Source organism: Mustela erminea, chromosome 14, assembly GCF_009829155.1.
Source record: "Mustela erminea isolate mMusErm1 chromosome 14, mMusErm1.Pri, whole genome shotgun sequence".
Lineage (NCBI taxonomy): Eukaryota > Metazoa > Chordata > Mammalia > Carnivora > Mustelidae > Mustela > Mustela erminea.
In genome coordinates this window covers 5,340,705-5,363,188 of record NC_045627.1, presented here as the reverse complement: position 1 = coordinate 5,363,188, position 22,484 = coordinate 5,340,705, and the positions used below count along the sequence as shown (strand labels likewise).

The 22,484-nt window shown below is 44.1% G+C and overlaps 1 protein-coding gene across 2 annotated transcripts in view; it reads left to right on the top strand.

Moving 5' to 3' along the window:
* Positions 1 to 22,484, top strand: part of PCNX2 (pecanex 2) — a 288,644-nt gene that overhangs the window by 111,150 nt on the left and 155,010 nt on the right. For both annotated transcript variants that reach the window (XM_032312937.1, XM_032312936.1), the window contains exons 16-17: positions 14,823 to 14,932; positions 16,080 to 16,176. In XM_032312937.1, the coding sequence (XP_032168828.1) occupies positions 14,823 to 14,932; positions 16,080 to 16,176 (207 nt within the window). The remainder of the gene's footprint in view (positions 1 to 14,822; positions 14,933 to 16,079; positions 16,177 to 22,484) is intronic.

The window sequence follows — 22,484 nt, the reverse complement described above, 5'->3', positions numbered from 1 at the left end:
TATACTGTGGATGATCAGAAAAGGGAAAGTTAGTCAGAGAAGGTGGTCATTCAGCACAGTCTTCAAACATTTTGTCTTTGGCAAACTTCACTGTAAGAGTGTTCAGTCAAGCATGTGAACCATTTTCTTTTCTTTTTTTTTTTTTAATTTATTTCAGCATAACAGTATTCATTGTTTTTGCACCACACCCAGTGCTCCATGCAATCTGTGCCCTCTCTAATACCCACCACCTGGTTCCCCCAACTTCCCACCCCCACCGCCCCTTCAAAACCCTCAGATTGTTTTTCAGAGTCCATAGTCTCTCATGGTTCACCTCCCCTTCCAATTTCCCCCAACTCCCTTCTCCTAACTCCCCATGTCTACCATGCTATTTGTTATGCTCCACAAATAAGTGAAACCATAAGGCATGTGAACCATTTTCATCAGAGTTAGGAATGGATGAGCAGGGCAGGTGGACGGGGTGCTGAGGAAACTAACCTACTAACGGTGAATGAGAGAGGAGATTGGATCTCTGGGCAGTTATCAAAGTTACTAAAAATATTGAATATAAGGCTAAAAATGCATGCTTTTGATCCATTGGGCATGTTGTGCATCCTAAGAATCGTGGTTACATGAAGGGAGCTTAGAGAATGTCATCTGCCGGAAGACAGCGAGTGCTGTAGATGAGCTCATGGCGCCAGTGGAGATGGAAACAAAAGCATTAAAACATCCCACCAGTTGACTTTGTCTCGTGCCTCATGCATCTGGGCAGGTAGGCCTCCTGTGATAGAGAAAAATACCCCATTGGTCATAGACTCATTGTTGAATCTATGGAAGATGCTCTCTGTGAAGGAACAGCTCATGGGATTCCTGAGATTAATTTCTAAAGGAGAAGTTGTATGCTGTGAGAAACCCATTTCATTTGGCAAGTGCTGAAGCCTCATTATTTCCAGTTCAAATATTATCCAACGTAATGTACATTCCCAGGATTGTCAAATGACTTTTTTTCTGCAAAATTCTTGGAAGGTTTCAGAAACTAGTGAATAATCTGGCACTCAGAAAATCAGAAGTTTTTTGAGTTTTTACCTCCTTGTGATTCATTTGTTATCATTCCCTCACCTTCTCTTGATTTTTTCACATCAGACATTGCCGACTGATCACAGCATTGTTCTCAATGAGGTCCATCGGGCTGTAGGCTGCTCAGATGGTGCAAAGGACCAAAACTGGCTGAAGAGATTAAATCCATTTACCATCCTGGGCTGAGGCTTTTTATTTCTGTTTCCTTTTCTGTTGATGGCAGAAAGGTACGGCCAAGTAACTGTTGGGTCATAGTACATGGGCTGCATTTTGCAAGCACACTGCTAGCCGTGTGATGGGGATGAGTCCTCCAAAGGCTCCGAGGCTTCCTTAGGTGTGGAAACAGGTGGAACTGGGGTCCTTTGGAAGCTTTATTTCATCTCAGAGAGGTATTGACTTCTCTTGCTCGGCATAGAACAAGCATCTCTTGTGAGGAATCATATGATCTGTTGTTGGGGAACTTAATGTTCTATCTGTACAGCATTTTGAAAAGAGCTTTTGGTAAAAATAGAGCGATTTGCATTTCTCCCTTCTTATTTGTAAGTCTTGAGTGTTCTGATGGCCGCAGATGACTCTTCACTTTAAAATGAAGCTCCTGTTAAACGCTGTGAATTGAAAGAACGTGGTTAGCAAATTGGCAAGGGAGTCGTTCAGAAAAAAAGAAAAGTTCACCCGTCTTCAGTCGAACACACTTACCCGAAGCTGTGATTCCACTTCTTGTTTAACAATGCTTTTGTTTATGCCTTTTGTGCTTACTCCTTGCTTCGCGGGAATTCATCCCCACCCCCTTACCTCTGCTACACCATAATGCATTGTCGTCGAGCCCCTGTGAGTGGTTTCAGCCTGTCCCTTGCCTTCCCAAGCTCTGTTTCTTTATATGGGTCTTGCTGTATATTTATGTCCTTGATTTTTATTATTCTCATTTGATAGAATGAGATTGAGGGAGTGTGAGTTAATTTTGCTTTCTGGAATATTAATTAGGAGAAAAATTTGATTCCTTCTTTAATTTCATATTCTCTTTAAATCATCCAACATGGTAGCAAATAACAGACATGGTCTCTTCGTTGACTTAAATATTTGACAGTGCTATACAGAAACGACCAGAATGTTTGCTCCCCAGAGAAATGGCTCAGTAGTTAATTAGCTGGGTTTTCTGTATGTCTAGATAAACCAGTATTTCTGTTTTTTTTTTTCCTTTTATCCCTTACAAAGAGATTCTATTTTATTAATGGCATGGGGACCCAGAGGTTGAGACTCATTGTTATAATTTAATGTTTTCTAACATCACTAACAACTGCTTGTGAGAGAGGTTTTGCTGTATTTTTCTAGGTACCACAGGGTTGCAGCTAAAACAATGGCATTTCCTCTGTTTTCAGGATTTAAAATGTACTTATAGATGTAAAACAAAGTTTTAATTTTGAAATGGACCTTAGCTATCCTCTAGTCCAGCCCCTTCATTTTATTATTTAATATGAGAAAATGTGGGTCCAGTGAGAGATCAAGTTTCTCACTCAACATCACACATCCCAGCTCCCAGATCTTGTATATTTTTGGCTTCTGTTCCAACCTCTCCAGCACATTTGAAGTGTAAATATATTTTCTAGCCCAAAGAACAATTCGCAGGCATATAAGATACCTCGCAGGTCTATGGGACTTTAATTTTTGAAATAATTTCCCAAGCGTTTTCTCATTTGCCCTTTATTATAGCTCTATGTAATACATGAGGAAGATAATAGCATTTCTATGTTCCAGCCATGAATGTGAAGCACAGAGTGCTTAAGTTATTTGCCTGGGGGCACATGGCTAATTCATATTGTTTTTTCAATTGTAAAATGGATTAGAAATGCCTACCCTCATATGAATGTTGTCAGAAGTAAATGAAATTAAATTGATAATGTATATAAAGTACCTAGCTCAAGTGTTTTCATTAAATGGCATAGTGGGCAGAATTCTAAAATTGCTTCTGCCCCCTGGTGTGCCACTTCTGGATCATTTCCAGCCCCCGAGTGTAGGCGGGACCTGTGAGTATGATGGGATGAGATTAGTTTATATTACATTAGGTTACAACTTTGGCAAAGTTGGAGGGATTTTGCCAGTGTAAGTAAGGCCCCCTAATCAGTTGACTAAACACACATCCCTTAAAAGAGGATCTAGAGGTCAGAGCCAGAAGAAGACGGAGAGCCTCCTCTGTTGGCTCTAAAGAAGTGAACAGCCATGCTGAGAACTGCTTCTGGGAAGGGCCACATGTAAAGGACCTGAGAGTGGCCTCTTGGAGCTAAATGGGAGCCCAGCCCATAGCCCGCAAGAGAACAAGGACATTGGTCATATAGCTGCAAGGAACTGAGTTCTGCCAACCACGAGCGAGCTTGGAAGTAGACCCCAAGTGTCAGGTAAGATCGCAACCTGGCCAGCACTCTGATTTCAGCCTTGGGAGACCAGCCATGCTGTGTGCGGACTCCCGACTGCTGGACACCATGAGCACACGTTTGTGTTGTGGAAGCCACAAAGTTTGTGGTCGTTTGTTACACTATAACAGGAAACTACAGCAGATGCTGTTATTAGCATTACTAGTTGATGGTGATGATGATGATGGTGGTGGACGTAATGACAATGTTAATAGTAAGAAGTTTGAAAATGAAATCCAAGTTTTAATTTGCTTTTATTATTCTGGATTTAAGATTATATATTTTTGGTTAGAATCATGTCACTCCTAGTGGCCAGTGAGTGGGAATTCCCAGTCTTTTGGCTGTCTGAACAACTGGTAAGGAGTTAAGTCTTGTGGGGAAGAAGGGAGCATAAGTGTGTACTAGGTAGGCAGCTAGTGCTTTCTGTCACACTCCCTAGGAAGCTGAAAAGGTATGATTGGTCTGGAAACCCAGTTAAGGCTGGATTGTCATGGTCTTCAAACTTGGGTAGGTTGACGTTGACGATGGTATTTGACCCTGATTGGGGGTAAACAGGAAGAAGAAAAATGATAGCTCTGTTGCAAATGGCACTGCAGTTGTTGAGTGAAGATGTGGACTCGGGTTTTGGAAGTAGACACAGTATGAAATGGTCAAATCCAGGAAATGTAGTGACATCAATATCGGTAGGATTCGGTGACTGTCCAGTTTGGAGTGATAGGGAGAGGGGCGGGCATCTGCGCATGGAACAGAAAATGTGAGGCCCGGAGCTGGAGGCATGCCCACCCTGTAGACTTGGAAGTCTGTACCTTTCCCAGCCATGCCAGGCGGAGTATATTTTTCTCTCTTCCAAAGGCCTGTGGACGATACTGTCCTTTCAGTGTTTGCTCAGTATTCATTGCTTCTGTATGTAACCAGTTCTATGTGGAAAATCAGTTCTATGTCACCATAATACCTAGTTAAATATAAGCCGCTGTTTCCTCCTGTTTAAAAGGAGCAACACTTACCTCTCAAGTGCACCAAGAACTGAATGGGATAATACATGCAAAGTGTCCAGTCCAGTTCTTGCTCAATACACAGGAATCATTACTTTGATTTTTGCTGTTGGTGTGTATATTCCAGCATTCCTGCCTTGACTGTGAGCCCCTCAAAATCACAGACTGTGGTTTACGTAGGCTTTGTAGATCATATGCAAAGTCACTGTCTGTTACATAGAAGGAATTCTGAAAGCATTTGGAATGAATCCAGGTAACAGAGAAGAAAGCTACGAGAAGGAAAGTAAATGTCAATATTTTTCGAAAAGTATACATATTTGCGTGTATGTGTGTGCGTGTGTTTATTTATCTATATTTATCTAGGTTGATATGGACAGGTTTGCATGAATGGCACCTATCCGTCCATCTCGATAGCTCATGATCTCATTTTTCCCTAGTGCGTATGCCTAAAACTATTTTCTTGAATCATAAACATATGACATTTTTCACCAAAATGAAACAGAATGCAAAATAAGAAAACTCTTCTTTCAGTAAACCACAAAGTCTGATTTGTCACATTTCTTCATAGGCTCATTCATTTATTTACTGAACACACAGTGATTACTGACTATGAGTTAGACTCAGTGGGAGGCTGGGGGCCGGGAGAGGGTACAGAGTGCTGGAGATCTAGAGGGACAGCAACAAAGGCTGCTGTGAGGTGAGCTCTGGGTAAGGGAGGGGGAGCCCAGATGTGCCCCTTGAGTGCTCAGGAGCACCTGTGTAATGGTCGCCTGTGAGCCGTACACGGAGGATGAACAGGGCACACAGTACGGGACTGGGAGACATATCTGATCTTACCAAATTTCTGGAACATGAGGTGCACAGAGTTCCTTCTGTAAGATGGGATTCTTGTCAAAAACAGATGGAGAATCAGGACTTATATCAGAGTTAGAGCGATATGATCTAATTCTTATTTTAGGATGCATGAAAGCCCGGATCTTGGAACTGCCCCCATGTTTAATGGACTAAGAAAATCCATTCATTTTTTTCCTTAAAAAAGAAAGTGTGTGAACCTGATATGAAGGGCTTAGCCAAGTGAAAATTTGGTCTGTTTGCATTCATTTCATAACCAAACCCTCAATCTTCTAAGTTCCCTCCTAGAGATGTCTGACAAGCCCGAGAAAAAAAAATGTTGAAACTCAGACTCTCTTCAGAGAGAAGCTGAACTTCCCTATGCATTTCATCAAAAGAATTCCCAAATGCATGTGAAATCTACCATAGAATTGTAGGACAATTAGACAGTTTTATTTCTACCTCGTAAAAATATTTCAAAACCTGTGGGAGTTTTATGAAGCCGGCTCTCATCAGTCTATATCACTCCCAATCCAGGGACCCTGGAGACATATCTCCAAGCAATTAGGGATGTTAATTTTGAGGCAAACTGTCACATGGCCTATACTTCATTATCAGTGAGTGATTGTTTAAAACCTTATCTCCCTCCAAATCTTCATATATATATTTTATATACATATAAAAATTTATCATAAAGATATATGTAGGGCATAATATAAATAGGGTATAATATGTATTTTACATATAAATTTATGTATGTATGAAGATTTATGTTATATTAAGATACACCTTTATTATACTCACAGATAATATATCTTTATGCAATATAATAATAATTATATAATACATAATATCTTTATGTAATATAAATCTATCTATCTATCTATCTATATATATAGTGTCCATGTACAGGTGTGTGTTTGTGTCTGTGAGTATAATAAAGAGCATATATAAAATTCAAAATTAATATGTATATGTTTAAAATAGAGAAGTTTACTGACAAAAATCCATTAGGAATGTGAGTCAGTACTTGCCTCTTCTGTCCTGGTTCTCTTCATGGAAATGAAACTACTAACCTTACAGATAAAATACACAGCGAATTTGATCATTTTCTTTCAAAAGCCCTCTTCAGGTCTGTTGCTCTCTTCCTTAAATGTCAGTATTCCTCTATCCCCTAAATAAAGATTAAAATAAAAACATCCCGAAGTGTATTTCTTTTCTTACTGTATCTCTGACTTGGCAAGCTCAGCTCCTTCTAGAAGTGGCTGAGATGGCTCCCAGTGCCATGGAAAGCTGCTGTCTGTCCTGCTGTTGGTCTTCCACAGGGTAGGGCAGTCCTGCCTGTGAGACTGGGCAGAAAGAGAAGCAGGGGGTCGCGATTAGCAAGAGGAAGGCCTGGTTAGCAATCAGAAATTGAAGAGGAAGGAATAAAACAATGGGACAAAGCCAGTTTATCTTGTTGCCCCCCCCCAATTAATTTTATAAAATAGTTCTGGATAATTTCTTCTTTTACTCGCATTATTTATTAAATGTGTGTGTGTGTGTGTGTGTGTGTGTGTTAGACTGTGGAGCTGTTCAACAGTAATCTGTTCTATGCAAGAAAAGCATAAGGAAAGCTTCACCAAGCTTCTCTTCCTTCCTTCCTTCCCTTCTAGGCGTGCTTCGGTCTTTGCTCTCCAAAGAAAAGATCTGTGCTTTCACGTAAGGTGTGATTAGGAAATGCTAATGTCTCCCTAGTTGTAACTTTGTGTATCCGTGTCAGGAAGTCCTTCCTTACAGCACGTGCAGTTCCACCGCTGATGGAGAAGCATACACCCTCTCATTTGACCTTCAGTCGGTGGCACCCAGCTGCCTCTCTTCCCAGTGCAGAGAATTATGGGACGATAAACCGTAAAGGTCCTTTCCCTTCCAGGTATTTCCTCCAAGCTTAACCATTTCCCATTCTTCTATGTCTTCCTGTAATCTTCCCCATGCCTTTGGAGCTGTACCTTTAGAATGACACCCAGCGGTACCCTGCGGTGGCATACCCAGGCTCCTGGAAACATTGCACTCCTCTGTGACTTGTGACACATTCGCCAGCTTGGATCCTTGTCGCCTTTTGCATCCCAGCTCCTTTCTTGGTCCTCCAGGAGGCTGCCCTGGAGCTCCTCCCAGGTCACCGTGCTGGGCTCTTGCGTTGCTGTGTTACAGCAAGCCCTCCACCAGGCAATTGCCTCAGGACATGTCCGGCGTTGTAGAATGGGGGATTCCTACATGAATGACGCAGGCTGCAAAGCCAGGAACTTTTAATTTAGTGATCGTACAAAAAGCACCAACCTTTTTTTATGGAAAGTGGTGAGATAGGCATGTATTTTGCACAATGACCTGCAGAGACATTTAGGGTAGCGGAGTATACACAGCACTGAACTGGGGGCTCATCCCCATCTTGCCACCTTGGGCGAGTCTTTTCCCTTCTTCCTGTCTTCTTACTTGATCGATAAGTCGAATGTGTGAGTCTTGCTTAGCTATGAGATCTCCTGTAAAGCTAAAATAATCTCTCCGGAAGATGGCCTGGTTTTGCAAATTCTGATACCACACATGAAAGAATAACTGGTTTTGATATCCAAGGAGCCAAGTACCTATATGCATCCAGCGAGAGAGAGAGAGAGAGAAAGAGAGGGGAATGTGTATCTATATATCTTTATTTATATCTGGATCTATTGAAAATGAGAGCAAGGTTAAGAACTTGGACTTGAGGCTGTTCCCAGGAGAGAGCTGAGGGAGACCCAGGTGGTCTGCCTTTCTGCAGTCTGCCAAAGTTCAGGTAAGCCCAGGTTCTAAGATTCAGTTGTGTGATGAGCTGAGGTTGGGCTGCGAAACGTGCAGAGCTGTGCCTGGAATATGGACTCCTGGCTGTCTTTCATCTGACCCTTATTCTGGGAAGGATGTGGATGCCCTTCTGGCATCTCTCTCCTTCATCACCATCTCCTGGTAGAGGAAATATTCATTCCTTCTGTCCTGTCCTCTTGGCCACACTGCTGTCTGTTTGGGTTAGACAGGTTAGCCTGAAGCTATTAGTTATGCTTAAAATAAACCACATGTATGGAGGAGTGAATACAGACGTCTGCCACCAGAAGCTTAAAATAATAGATGAGAGTTACCTGTCCGTTTAGACAGTGCAGACTGGGATACTCATGCCGCATGTTGGTGAGGTCCCATTCACATCTTATGGAAGGGTTCCTCTTTCCTTATTTTCTCTCTGGGCTCTAGACACAAGAGAAAAGGGATCAACAAAAATCACTGTTCTTTTCGCCTTGTGGAGAAGGACTAAGTGTCAGTCTTAATTTTTTCAGGAAATGTGATTTTTTTGCAGATCTTAGTCCTCTCATGTATCTGCGTGGTCTGAATGTTTGTGTTCCTCCACAATTCATTTGTTGAAATTCATTGGTACTAGGAGGTGGAGGGTGTGGGAGGTACTAAGGTCATGAGCCCTCGTGAATGGGACTGATGCTCTTATCAGGGAAGCTTGAGAAACTCCCCCAGCCCTTCCCTGGTATAAGGACAAGCAAGAAGAAGCCAGCTCTGAGGGGAAGGTAGGTCTTAGCCAGACACCACATGTGCTGGTGTCTCCATCTTGGACATCCCAGCCTCCAGAACCGTGAGCGGCACATTTCTGTTCTTTACGAGTCTGATATTTTGTTATAGCAGCCCAACCGGACAGAGAGTAACCAAGTAAAGATTATAGTAATAGCAGAGCATTTTATACCGGCTACACTAAGTACTTTGCACATAGTATTTCATACAATATTTACAGTAACCCTACGGGGTGTGTACTACGTAGTTCTCTTAGATGAGGAAACCCAGGCTTTGTGGCTTGCCCAGTGTCTTAGTGCAAAAAATCAGCAGAGTCGGGACAACAGAGACCTTTCTTACCCATACTGTTCCCCTTCTTAGGTGTGCATTATATAGTAAGGAAGTAACAGTTGCATTGGCTCCATCCATATTTATTAAATGCCTTTCAGGGTGGGGGGCCTGCACAAGGTGCTCGGAACACCCTGGGCTAAGACAAGCGGATCCCTGCTGTCAGTGGGCTGGGCCCAGTGGAGGGGTCAGATGTCGATCAAATAGTCACTTGCACCGATAATGTAATCACAGACTGAGACAAATGCCGGGAAGTAGAAGGAACGGGGACATCGCTCACCTCCTACTTCACTGTTTCTGACTTGATATTTTTACCTTTCGCTGGCTTTTCTACCAGTAGCCATCTCAATGGGTGAGCAGGGAGGGTCCCTCAGTACCGACCTTTCATGTCTGCTTTGGAGGGATTTAGTGAAGTCGAGAATAAATGAGAGAATATTAGGTCAGGGATATTGGGTGGGCAAGGTAGGCAAACTTGATTGTTTAGATAGATTTGGTCCAGATTTAACTGACTGTCTGTGGGGACCATCCATCGTGGGTTCTTCTTTTCCAGTCGTTAAGAAAGTGATTCCAACAAGCAACGCTGCCGTGGGCAAGGCTGTTTCAGATCTCATGGGGTCATTACAGCAATACTTCAAGAAAGGTGCCGCCATTATTTCACAGAAGAGCAACGGAGGCATGGAGAAGGGACGGACCTTCCACAGAATCATTTCCTCCAGGAACCGAGGAGCCTAGAATCGCTTTCTGCCTCTGCTTGTGCCCTTGACCTTCTCTCTGATCCATGCAGGGACAGTTATTTCTGTGGTCACGGTTACTAAGTCCATTTCAGCGTGCTTCGGCCCCCCCCCCCCAGCATTTGCATATTTATGGACTGCATATGAAAGAAAAGCCTCTACCTTTACAAAATTGTGAATTAAATATACAGCATAGGCAAGCACAGAGGAGTTAACGGAGGGAAGTAAAATTTTGCAGGGTTTTTCCTTTTGTAAAACTTTTTGTGTTCGTTTTTGTAACAGCCCAATCTGAAGCCCTAGGTGGTGTCCAGAGCAGGGAGCGGAGGAGCATACAGGAGGACGGAGGAGGGCGTGTCTGTCTACACACAGGGCCCAAAGAGCTGTGAGCTTGGCCTGTCTAGAAGGCGCTAGAGGGGAAGGACCACATGCTTCTGATTGCTTCTGTGCCATTGAAAGCCCCTCCCTTGATTCACTTGAGCCTCTGCTTCTTGCTCCATGAGTGAGAGGCCCCCCCACGCCCTCACGTGGTTCGTCCTACCGATGCGCTCCCTTCCTCCCGTCCCTGTGCCTGCCCTCCTGACAAGTGCGTACATTGGTGCCTGCCACAGAGCAAAGGGCCAGTGCATGTGTCACAAACAGACTCTTAAGAAAGGACAAAACTGTCAAACTTCAGAATGACTTTTCTGTTATTGGAGCCGCCGTTTGAAGCGAAAGATGAGTTCGAAGGTCACCTTTCCTCCGAGTCTAATTATGTCAGTGGCACTTCACTGCCTGGTCCACATTTGATCTAAGCTACTTAATTTCTTCACCCTTTTTTCTTGCTGGAAATTTTTTTCCACACAGGTCACAGAGAAGGGACTGATGTAATCATGAAAACTGACCCCTCGCAATTACTCACTCACGGACACATGGACGTCCTGACATTTGCACCAAGTACAGGGGAAAGACAGATGCAAGCTGGCCCCTCAGGAGGCTGTTCTAAGGATGACTGTGGCCAGTGGCTGTCAGATGAGGGAAGAAGTCCTACCTATGCCCACAGCTAGCAGAAGTGAAATATCTTAAGTGTTGAAGAGTTAAAGGTATATTTTTGATGCACGGAGGAGGGCTCCAGTCTGTCTGGGAAGAGACTCTTACCCGGGGTACTGAAGCATGCGTAGGAGCTCACCAGGGAGAGGGGAGTGGAGCAGGGCCAGAGCACAAGAGCCCTTTGTGCAGATGGAGCCGTGTGTGAAGGCAGCGGGGAGGAAGCAGCGTATCTTTATGGATTTGCTGCTGTGCAGGTTGTAAACCCGAGGGATGAGGCTGGGACATCGGACAAGGGTCAGGCCCTGACTGGCTTAGGTAGCTTCCTGTGGAGCAGATGTATTTTAGTAGGCAGTGAGGAATCCTTGAAAAGATACTGCATGAAAGGCAGTAACGTTATTCAATAATGTTATTCATAACGTTTTTAGGTGAGGAGGACTGTTCCTTTGCCATGTGGAGGACACGTTGTGGGGGGCTGTGGAGTTGGGGAGTAACATGGAGATGCAGTCAGTCCTTCTGCTAAGAAGCTGTTAGCAGTAGAACTGGGAAGAGAGAGGCTGTGGAGGTCCGACCCAGTGAGATGCAGTGAACGAAGAGAGGGCCGGACCAGGGCGAAAGGATGCAGTGGGGACACGTGGGGACCAGCTGATGGTGGCCATGGGGAGGAAACATCTCGGGAGAGCCGGCTTTCCAGCTCAGAGCACGGGGTGTCAGTCACCAAGTAGGGGCTGCATTGGACTCTCTGGCATCAAAAACCTTAAGAAATAGCCTGGGGTACAGAAGAGTCCCTTGCAGCCACTCTTGAGTTGTATTGTGTCCCTTTCGAAAGAAAAGGAAAGTAACCTGGTGCTCAGCGATGGTGAGTAACTTAGCTAAGGTCACACAGCCCATCTGTGGCGGGACTCAGGTTCGAATCCAGGTCAGCCCAGCTCAAAGCCCACCCTGCGAAGAGGTGCTGCCCCCACAGGGAGGTGCCCCACATGAAGGAAGCCATGGGGTCTCTTGCAAGGCCGGGCTGCCACTGACAGAGGGATACAGATAGTCGGGTGCTTGCCAGGGTAAATGGGGGAAGTGGGCCTTTTTTACTTTTTAAAGACATCAGCAGGGGGCTGCCTGGTGGCTCAGTGGGTTAAGCCTCTGCCTTCTGCTTGGGTCATGGTCTCAGGGTCCTGGGATCGAGCCCCGCATCGGGTTCTCTGCTCAGCAGGGAGCCTGCTTCCTCCTCTCTCTCTCTACCTGCTGCTCTGCCTACTTGTGATCTCTCTGTCAAGTAAATAAATAAAATCTTTAAAAAAAAAAAATGAAGACGTCAGCAAAAGCATTTTTATAGGCAGGACAGAAGGAACCAGTGGGAAGAGAGGATTCTACTTCCTCCGATGAGGAGAGGTCAGGGAGTAAGAGGACCTTGTGGGCATGAGTGTAGGGCCGGCTTGAGGACCGAGGCAGGGCCCCTCTCCCTTGGACACGGGAAGCCAGCACTTTGTGGAGGGAAACTCCGACGGGAGCAGAGAGGGTGGCAGGGTGGGATTTCCCGGCACAGTGTGGGGAATGCATCTGCAGTCACAGAAGCTGCCGTGACGTGGCACCTTCAGGACGCTGGGAAAGTTAGAGCAGCGCGCTAGGCTTGGGGTGCCAGGCGGAGGCCCCTTGCTCCAGGGGCGTGTATGGAGCCGGTTAGTGTGGCCTTTCCCTGGCCCCGCAGCCTGCTCCGTAGTTGATCTCATTTTCCTTCCAGATGCTGCCCTCCCAGGCTGCTAGACCCTCTCCCTGGGGGAGAAAAAGAAATGCATTTTGATTTCTGCAGATGTGAGGCCCTTGAAAACAAAACCTGCTCCCTCTGCCAAGGTGACACTTGCTTTTCTAGCATATGTTAACAGTCGCAAATAGTAAACCCGCTCGGGTGGCTCATCCATTCGCATATTTCATTTTAAGCCTCGTGAACATTCCCTGCGTCTCTGATGAAACACCTGGTGAGTTAAAGGATCAAAACCTTCAGAGAAAAGCCTAGCAGCCCTGTACGAGATTCAGCTCTTAGATTCTGTTGATGGTCACGGAAGGGCTGCACATATCGCAGGTTTCTGTGTGTAGGAAACCATGTTGGTGTTGGAGGGGTGCCAAGTACGGGTGGACGATTGCGGGGTCCTGGGCTCCCCCCGGACTGCTCACAGTGCGGACACGTATTGTCGGCCCTTTTCTCCCTTCCACTCCGAGCACAGTGTGTTGATCTCTGGCGTCTGTGCTGCTCTCACGGTAAGCTCTTTTCATTTCGAACAGTTTTTCTCTTTCTTTAGGGACTGTCTAATTTGGACCAAGTTTCTTCAGTCCCCTCTTTGATCTCTAATGCCACGTTTATGTGTCTTATACCTTTTAAACCATTGATTCAATAAACACTAGGAAACACAATTCTTATCGTTATCATTATAATGAATTCAGGGGAGGCAACACATGTTTAATGTTACATCTTACAAATCCTAAACTTAATTTCAGAAAAGAGTAAGTAAAAATATTCTCCGGAAAGATTAATTAAATAGACTCGTAAGTACGTACAATTAGTTTGTGATGCCCCTACGTCTGTCCTATCCTGTGTCAAAGTCAGTGTTTGTAAGACGAGACAAGAGCAAAAATGAACTGTTGGGACCTCATCAAGATAAAAAATCTCTTTGCATAGCAGAGGAGACAGTCAACAAAATCAAAAGACAATCCACAGAATGGGAGAAGATATTTGCAAATGTCTTATCAGAAAAAGGTCTACTATCCAAAATCTATAAAGAACTTATCAACACCCAGGAAACAAAGAACCCAGTGAAGAAATGGGCAGAAGACATGAACAGAGATTTCTCCAAAGACATATAAATGGCCAACAGACCCATGAAAAAGTGCTCAACATTACTCAGCATGAGGGAAATGCAAATCACAACCGAAATGAGATACCACCTCACACCTGGCAGAAGGGGTAAAATTAACAACTCAAGAAACGACAGATGTTGGCGAGGATGTGGAGAAAGGGGAACCCTCCCACACTGTTGGTGGGAATGCAAGCTGGTGCAGCCACTCCGGAAAACAGTATGGAGGTTCCTCAGAAAGTTGAAAATAGAGCTACCCTATGACCCAGCAATTGCACTACTGGGTATTCACTCCAAAGGTACAAATGTAGTGATCCGAAGGGGCACCCTTACCCCAGTGTTTATAGCAGCAATGTCCACAATCGCCAAACAGTGGAAGGAGCCCCGAGGTCCACCGACTGATCCATAGATAAGGAAGATGTGGTGTATATACACAATGGAATATCACTGAACCAGCAAAAAGGATGAAATCTTACGTTTGTGACAATGTGGGTGGCACTGCTGGGTAGACGCTAAGTGCAGTAAGAGAGTGACAAATGCTGTACGATTTCACTCATATGTGGAATTTAAGAAACAAAACAGAGGGTTGTAGGGGGAAGAAGGGAAAAATAAAAGAAGATGAAATCAAAGAGGGAGACAAACCATAAGAGACTTTTAACTTCTTTATAAGAAACAAACAGGGTTGCTGGAGGGGTGGGGGAGGGGGCCAGGGTAACGGCACAGATGCTCTGAGCACCGGGTGTTACATGCCGCTGCGAATCACCGACCTCTGCATCTGAAACTAATAACACACTCCATGTTAATTAATTGAACTTAAATAAAATAGCATTTAAAATGTAAAAAAAGCAATGTTTGTACATGCCTAGGCAAGGTTTCCGTGCAACCGTGAGGGGCCGGCATGTCCATTGGCAGGAGTGACCACAGCACACCACGTGCGTCTGGCTGGAACCCGGGGCTGCACACTCAATGTTTCATAGGTGGTGACCCTGACGTTTTGCACCACTGTTTGCGATGACCTGGTATCTGATGTCTTTTCCCCAGGAGCCATGGAGCACACAGCACATCCCGGCGTTGTTCTCAGCCTTCTGTGGCCTCTTGGTTGCGCTTTCCTACCATCTGAGCAGGCAGAGCAGTGACCCCTCTGTGCTCCTGTGAGTAACACGCACACTGCCAGGCCTGGGTCCCACCACCCCGCCTTCTCACGGAGTGGGGAGTTGGACTCTGGCCGCTCACCTAGCCAGCCACCGGGGAGGGTAGGAGAAAGGCAGACCGGACCCAACACTGAGGAAAATCAGGGGTCAACTTTCAGCACACATGTCCCCTTTGCTCTGCTGCTTTTGGAGTAAAATGCACAGGACCGGGAGCAGAGGCTGCTAGACTTCCCCTTGGGTGAACTGTGTGGGCTGCTCCCACCTCGACAAGGGTCCTTTCGGGGTCCCTTAAGCAGCATCACCAGGTGATTTTTTTGAGGACCTGACCCTGGTATCTCTGAAAGGTTTGTGTCTCGTTCTGTTGCTTCGGGTTCCCAACATGGTGGGGCTCTCTGGGTTCAAAGTGAAGTTCGTGCCTACATTTCAAAGGTATTTAATAACCATCTTCAGTCATTTCAGATATACTTTCCTATCTCTCCTTTAATCTCGTCTTTTGAATCTTTGAGAAATACGCCCTTTGGAAGTGGAAATGCTTCATGGGATGTGAGAGTTTCCGATATCAACTTATCGATCGTGATCAGATAATCAGTCATCTCGTGTAATTTTTCCCAACTTAGGGAATATTTGGGTGGCCCTAGCTCTTTGCAGGCCAGAGAAAACCAGCATTTTACACTGCCCATGTGTAGCAAAATGAAAGGCACAGAAAATGGACAAAAGTTAAATATGGTTTGCACAGTTTTTCCTCTCAAATATTTTTGCTGAAGTGTTGCATTTTGCTGCCTTTTTTTTTTTTTTTTTTTTTGTGTGTGTGTGAGGCTGAAGGCTGGTAGGCTGATGAAACAGAGTCTCTGTGAGCTTAAGCTGCTGGCAGTCAGGGTACCCATACCCTGGATTTGACTCTCACGAGGAGGGAATCTGAAAATCCAAACGGGATATTTGTGATGACTTGACCTGTACCTCTTTTCCTTTATTATGAATTGGTTAAAGGAGAGAGCCCCTGCTGCTGTCAGCAGGGAGTGGAAGTGGAAGGAAGTTGGGGGACTTCCAGGAAGTTGGGAGTGGAAGCTGTCAGGAGAGGCGGTTTACTCAAACATTGTAGTACGCACATACTTTGAATAGTAACAGCTGTGCGTTTGCTCCTTTTCAGGTCCTTTATTCCCTGTAGATTGCTTCCTAAATTTTTACACCCAAGCCTGGAAGAGCTGGCCGCAGACCCTCTCCCCAAGAAGATGCAGGAGTCCGTGGTGAGATACTTGTGTTGTCATGATGCATGTAAGGGTTTTGCTCAACCTGGTGTGGAAACTTGTGGGCAAAGCTCAGGTCCTCAGTGGGGCTCCCCCAGCCAGGAAGGAGTCACCAGTGTGGGAAGAGGGGCCTTGTCTTGGTCTGCAGCCCACATGACACAGGGACCGTGGAGCTGCCTGGAGTGTGTGGCCGCTTCTTGAGCCTCTGGGAGGCCGATGGCTGTGCCTGCCCTGGGCTCTCTCTGGGTCCTCAGTGGATGGCGGTTGCTTGGCTGCTCCAGGGAAACAAGGTCACTCCACTCCGCCCCCTGCTGGCAGCAAGCGGCAGGCCAGTGTGGACCAGTCTGAGCCGCTCAGAGAAACCTTCTGCCATGCTTGTTCCTGATGCGCTCCGGGCAGCCCCTCCACCCTTTCTTGCCTCAGCCTGAAGCTGAGATCCCGTACTCTGCCCATGTTCAAGGCTGACCTTTGCACAGCCTTCATTAGGAGCCCTTGGGTTTTAAGACTTAACATCTGGGATGTGGGAGATGAGAGCCGTGACAGTGATTGAAGCTCACGAAGGGAGAAGGAAAGAGTGAAAGAAGGAAGAAGGAACAGAACACAAAGACTGCTCTTTGTCTACCAGGACAATGGCTTGGGGGTGGTTTCAGAAAGCCTTGGAGCAGGGGTAGCTATTTGGTATCAACTCCCAAACATTATTCCTTTGAAAAGTAAGTGCTCCTTGATGATGTACTCTCCTAGGCATGTGCGTGTTGAGCTTGCAGAGAACGGACTGCTGTCTCGCAGGCATGCTTGTCCTGTGTTTTTATTAGGTCTAAGAGCAGACCAACAGAACAGCAGTTAATGACCCAAGGATCCCATGCTCCTCCAGCCAGGAACGGCCTGTCTGTCCGGCTTGGTCTCCACTGTGCCAGCACCCAACGTGTACTACATCGCATTGAATTTAGACAAGTTAAACTGCAGTCCGCAATTTTAAGACAATGTTCAGGACTCAGTCAACATGATAATAGGGTAAAAAATTCAGACTCAGCGGCCAGGTGCCTTTGAATGCGGCTGGAGGGAAAGCTGGAGGTTGAAGGGCCTTTTTTGCCATCACCAAGGAACCAAAGGGAGGTCACTATGAATAAGGGCGTAGATCATGAATTTTAAAAGCAGCAGTATGTTTGCAAAGCAGGGTGGTAGGTGAACCTATGGGGCTGATGGGATGGCAGCTAAAAAGGGTGGAAAACATTTGAGATTGAAGCATAGATAGCATCAGCAACCTGATCTCTAAAGCTGACACCAGGAGATTTGGCAAGGTCAAACTGTCACTGCTGGGTCAGTTTCTCTAAAAGCCAGGGATTGGCCTGATGTCAACACGAAAGTTCTCCCGTGGAAGTCTGAGAAAAACTGTTCTCCCCAGATGTTCCTTGATTTCATGAATGATGACAATGCTTTCTGATTTATTCCATTGAAAAATGATGTACGAATAGCGATGAAATCGACAAGCAATTTGCTTGGCAGATGCTGCTGGTGTTTCATTAGGATGAATAGATGTGGTGAGCGAGGCGTTGCTTTAGTGAGTTTTCATCACTTGGACACGCTTTGTGTAATGCAGAGCACACCTTGTAGGTGATCTAATGTGATGTGTATATTCTTTGCGCTGGAAAGTCTTCTGGTCTAATAAAAATATTTTAACAGAACTGCCAGATTCAGCTTTTACAGTTTGGTGCATAAAACCTTTTGTGCTCAGTGCAGTTACAAGCTTTCCCTTCTTGTCTCTGATTTTCTTTCTCTCTCTCTTTTTTCTGAAAGATCTTAAAGGACTCATATTGCGCATGTGTGGCCCCTAATGAGCCTCCTTAAGTCAGGTTTCCAGCCCTTCCTCCTGTTCCAATGCATTCGGCTTGCAGTGGGGCCTGGGAACCTGCATGTTTACAAGACTGTCCCCACAGACTGAGCTTTGAGGAACCTCGATCTAGAAATAGAGGTGCCCAGCACTCCATCCATGGTCCTATACATGCCCATATGTACAATGCCAGCTACGCACTCAGTTCATTACCAACATGCTGTCGTTAACAGCAATGTCAGCTTTCCGCTCCTGGCTCAGTGTCCCCTTATCCCCTGGCCTTAGGAGCCTGGTCTTCCTGTTTCTGTCCTCACCCATCCTCACCAGTCTCTACCCTCTTCACCCATTCGTCTATGTTACTTCCATTGGATCTTTTTCTCAGTTCCTAGAAACAAAAAATAGAACAACAAAACAAACAGCCTTATTTTTATCTGTACAATTCAAACAGCTTCTTGTTAACCATTGGTTGAATCATCTGGTTTTTTCGGGGGCCGTGCTGTCTAGATCTGCTATGTTGTGCAGTGTGGGGCCAAGGCTTCTAAAGCTTCTTTTTAGGGTGAGAACATGAAGTACTACATAAGATGTCACAATGGATTTAAAATGTTCAATGTGCCAAGTGCCAGTTGATTAGTTAAACGTGTCTAGAATTACCAATAAAATAGGGAACCAAAACATTAACGTTATTGAATATTATTTTGGAAGTTCTGGCTCGTGTTAAGTCCTAAAAGAAAAAAAAATGTAGATTACGTTATTGTATACATGTGGAATGCACAGAAAAGTTTATTAAAATTAATTATGATCAATATGAGAATTCACTAATACCCTCAGAGACAAGGAAATTTAGAAAAGCAAGAGCATTCTAACACATTAGAAATAACCTTAGGAAATATAATGAAAACATGATCCTACTGACAATGGCAACAAAATATATGAATTGATAATAAGAGTGATTTTAACAAGTAGTGTCAGAAATGAAGAAAACCACCACAGCTTATTAAAATGTAAATGAAGTTCTCAATAAGCGGTGATATATAGACATAACCCGATTTGGGGTAGGAAGGTTGAGATTTATTAAATTACAATTCTTTCTAATAAACTTATAGGTTTAATATCATTCAAAACAGTTCCAGAGGAATTATATTCACAATTTGGGGAAATTATTCTAAGGTTCATTTAGAAGAATAGCCATTAATAATAGTTTTTTTAAAAAAAAAATCTGAAAAAGAATAATAAGAAAGAGGAACTTAACACTTGGGGATTTAAGAGTATATTATAAAGATTGAGTAATCAGAAAAAAAAATGAGACACATCCAAGACCACAGAATGAGATCAGTGAACCAGTAAAACACAGAAAGGAGGCCAATTATTAATACAAATGTATTATGTGAAAATTAAATGTCACAATCAAGAATGGATTAATCAATGTATGGTGTCGAGGTCATTGTTAACAGTGGGAGGGAGAAACAAATTCTATGTGCCGATCCGTCACCGGACACCAATGTAAGTTAGAAAGACAAAGATCAAATGAGACTTTTCCATCTCTGAGTCTATGGCAAACTGAATTATTATAACCAAACTCTCTCCTGATTAAAACTGAAAATTCTGAATAAAATACAAAAAAAATAAAAAGTCCTTAGGTGTGAGAAAAAACTGACAAAAGGATAAGGAATTATTAAGTCAAAGTTTGAGTGAACAGGGGAACCAGGAGGAAGCAGAGCAGGAAGCTTCTTTTGCCTCAAGGTCGTCTGCCCAGCGTGGGGCGTTGGGGGGGTGTCCCTGAGCCTCAGTTGTCAACCCTCAAGCTGTGGGGGGAAGGGAAGTAAGAAACCAAAGCCCAAGGCTGCCCAGGCGGGTGCACGATGGGAGACCGTGTGCTCATGGGGCTGGATCCCCGAAGCACCCACCCTCGGAGGTACGATGAACCAGAAGAAATCCCTCCGGTTCTCAGCGCCAGGGGGAATGCAAGCAGATGGGCCTCGGTGTGGAGCAGAACAATGGAACCTTGGAGGCGCTGTGATCTGCCTCGGGTTTTCAGTCCCAGTTCTAACACCTGCATGGCACAAAAACCCTAAATTTAGGACTAGAGATTGAACTGGCCGCGAACTGGAAAAGGCACCTCAGGGCAAAACCAAATATTAGCTCCTCCTAGGTCTCCAGCGTTTCCCAAACCAGTTTTCTAAGGAAAATGAGCAGCTCTCAATAAGAAAGAAAAAAAAAATTAACTACACAAGGAAACAAGGAACCAGTAGAAATAGGTCTTTAAGTACTTCACATACTGGAACTATCAGACACAGATTTTATTTTACTTATTTATTTTTAAAGATTTTATTTATTTGAGAGAGCATGAGAGAGAGAGCATGAGTGTTGGGGGTGGGGGGGGGCAGAGTGCAGAGGGAGAAGCAGTCTCCCTGATGAGCAAGGAGCTTGATCCCAGGACCCTGGGATCATGACCCCAGCCAAAGGCAGCCACTTAGCTGACTGAGCCACCCAGGTGCCCCTAGACACGTATTTTAAAAGAACTATACCTACTTTGTTTAACGGAATGAAAGGTAAAACTTATAGACAATAGAAAATAATAAAATGATATAGTATGTTTGAAAGAGAACCAAACAGACCTTCCTAACTAAAAAAAACCAGAAAATGAAGCAGCTGAACAAAACAACACACACACACACACACGGACACATGTATGGAAGATTAGACACCCCTGATGAGAGAATTAGTGAACTAAAAGAAGAAAGTATCCAGGGATGTAACACTGACAAACAACTAAGAAATACAAAATAAAGATGAAGACATGTGAAAGAAAGAAGACCTAGCATAAAACTAATCAGAATTTCAGAGAAGCAGTGGGCGAGAGAGACCAGCACATCATCAATGTCTGATGAGATCCTATCTGAGAATTTTCCAGAAGTGATGAAAGGCACCAATCTTCAGATTCAAGCATCCCAGTGAAAGACAGGCAGAGGGAAATGTAAGAATCCACAGGGGACAAGCCATAGTGAGACCACAGACACCAAGGACTGAGACTGTCCTAAAGCAGTCAAACTGAACAGATTACATTCAAATGCATGACAAAAAAAATCTCCCTTATCAGAATCAATTACAGAAGGCAGAAGTCTGATGTATTTAATGTTCTGTTAAAAAAAAGTAACTGCCGGGAGGGGGGTTGAGAGAAGGGGGGTAGGGTTATGGACATTGGGGAGGGTATGTGCTATGGTAAGTGCTGTGAAGTGTGTAAACCTGGCGATTCACAGAACTGTACCCCTGGGGGTAAAAATATATGTTTATAAAAAATAAAAATTTAAATCAGAAAAAAAAAAGTAACTGCCAAGGTAGAATTCTAGGCCCAGTGAAAATCTTTTCTGAAGAAGGGCAAAATGAAAATATTTTAGGCAAAAGGAAGCTGAGAGACTCTCACTAAACGTAATGCTGAGACCATTCTACAGATGGTCTCAGATGGAAAGTCTAATTTTTGCATGAAAGCGCAAAGAGAAATTTAAGCAAACGTTAAGTGTATAAAACCATAAGAAGAGGATAACCTACAACTTTGGCTGGAAGGAGAAGTGGACACAAGTCTTAAAAATTCTTAGTAATGTCTAGGAGACAAAGTTATGGATTAGCTCAAAACTGTGGTACGTGAAGGATGTATGTTGGAATGTTTAGTGTAACTGCTCAAGGAGTAGAAACGCAGCACGTAACTTCCTACTCTGTACAGAGGGAAAAATGGGATGATAAAAAAGAGTTCTTCATCAGTAACAAAACATAATAGGACTCCTGTGTGGCACTTCCAGATGGGTTATACAACCGAGATGAGAAAACCTGAAAGTGCTTATAATCCTAATAAATAAAATCCTGAGTTATCTTCAGGATAATTCTAAGGTAGGAAAGACTTTTTCAAACAAGAAAAAAAAAATGGAAGTTCATTACAGTTATGGCCTTTGATTTATCAAATAATAACCAAAAAGAGTATTAAAAAATAATACACAGAATGGGAAATGATTTTTTAAATATATGTAGTAGAGAAAGCACTAGTATTGAGATGAAAATTGCTATCAATCGATAAGAAAGCCAGATATCTCAATTAAAAATGGTCAAAATACACTTCACAAGGTAGGAAATAAAAACACCCCAAACCATGAATACACGTGTGAACTAATTAATAATCAGGAAACTCTACACTGAAACCACACCGAGTTACCATTTCATACTTCCTAGACTAACGGAAAATGAAAAGTTCCCACAATACTGTAGAGCAAGGGAATTCTTATGTACTGTTGATGGTAGTACAGTTAGTGTTTCTGTTTGGGAAACAATTAGCTATCATAAAGTTGAAGACACACAGCACACCCAGCAGTTCTGTTCCTGGGTACTTACCCTGGAGCGAATCTTGCACTTTTGTACCAGAATACACATACGAGATTGTTCCTCATCTCGTTTATTCATAAGGGCCCTAAGCTGGAGCCGTTGGAAATGGCAC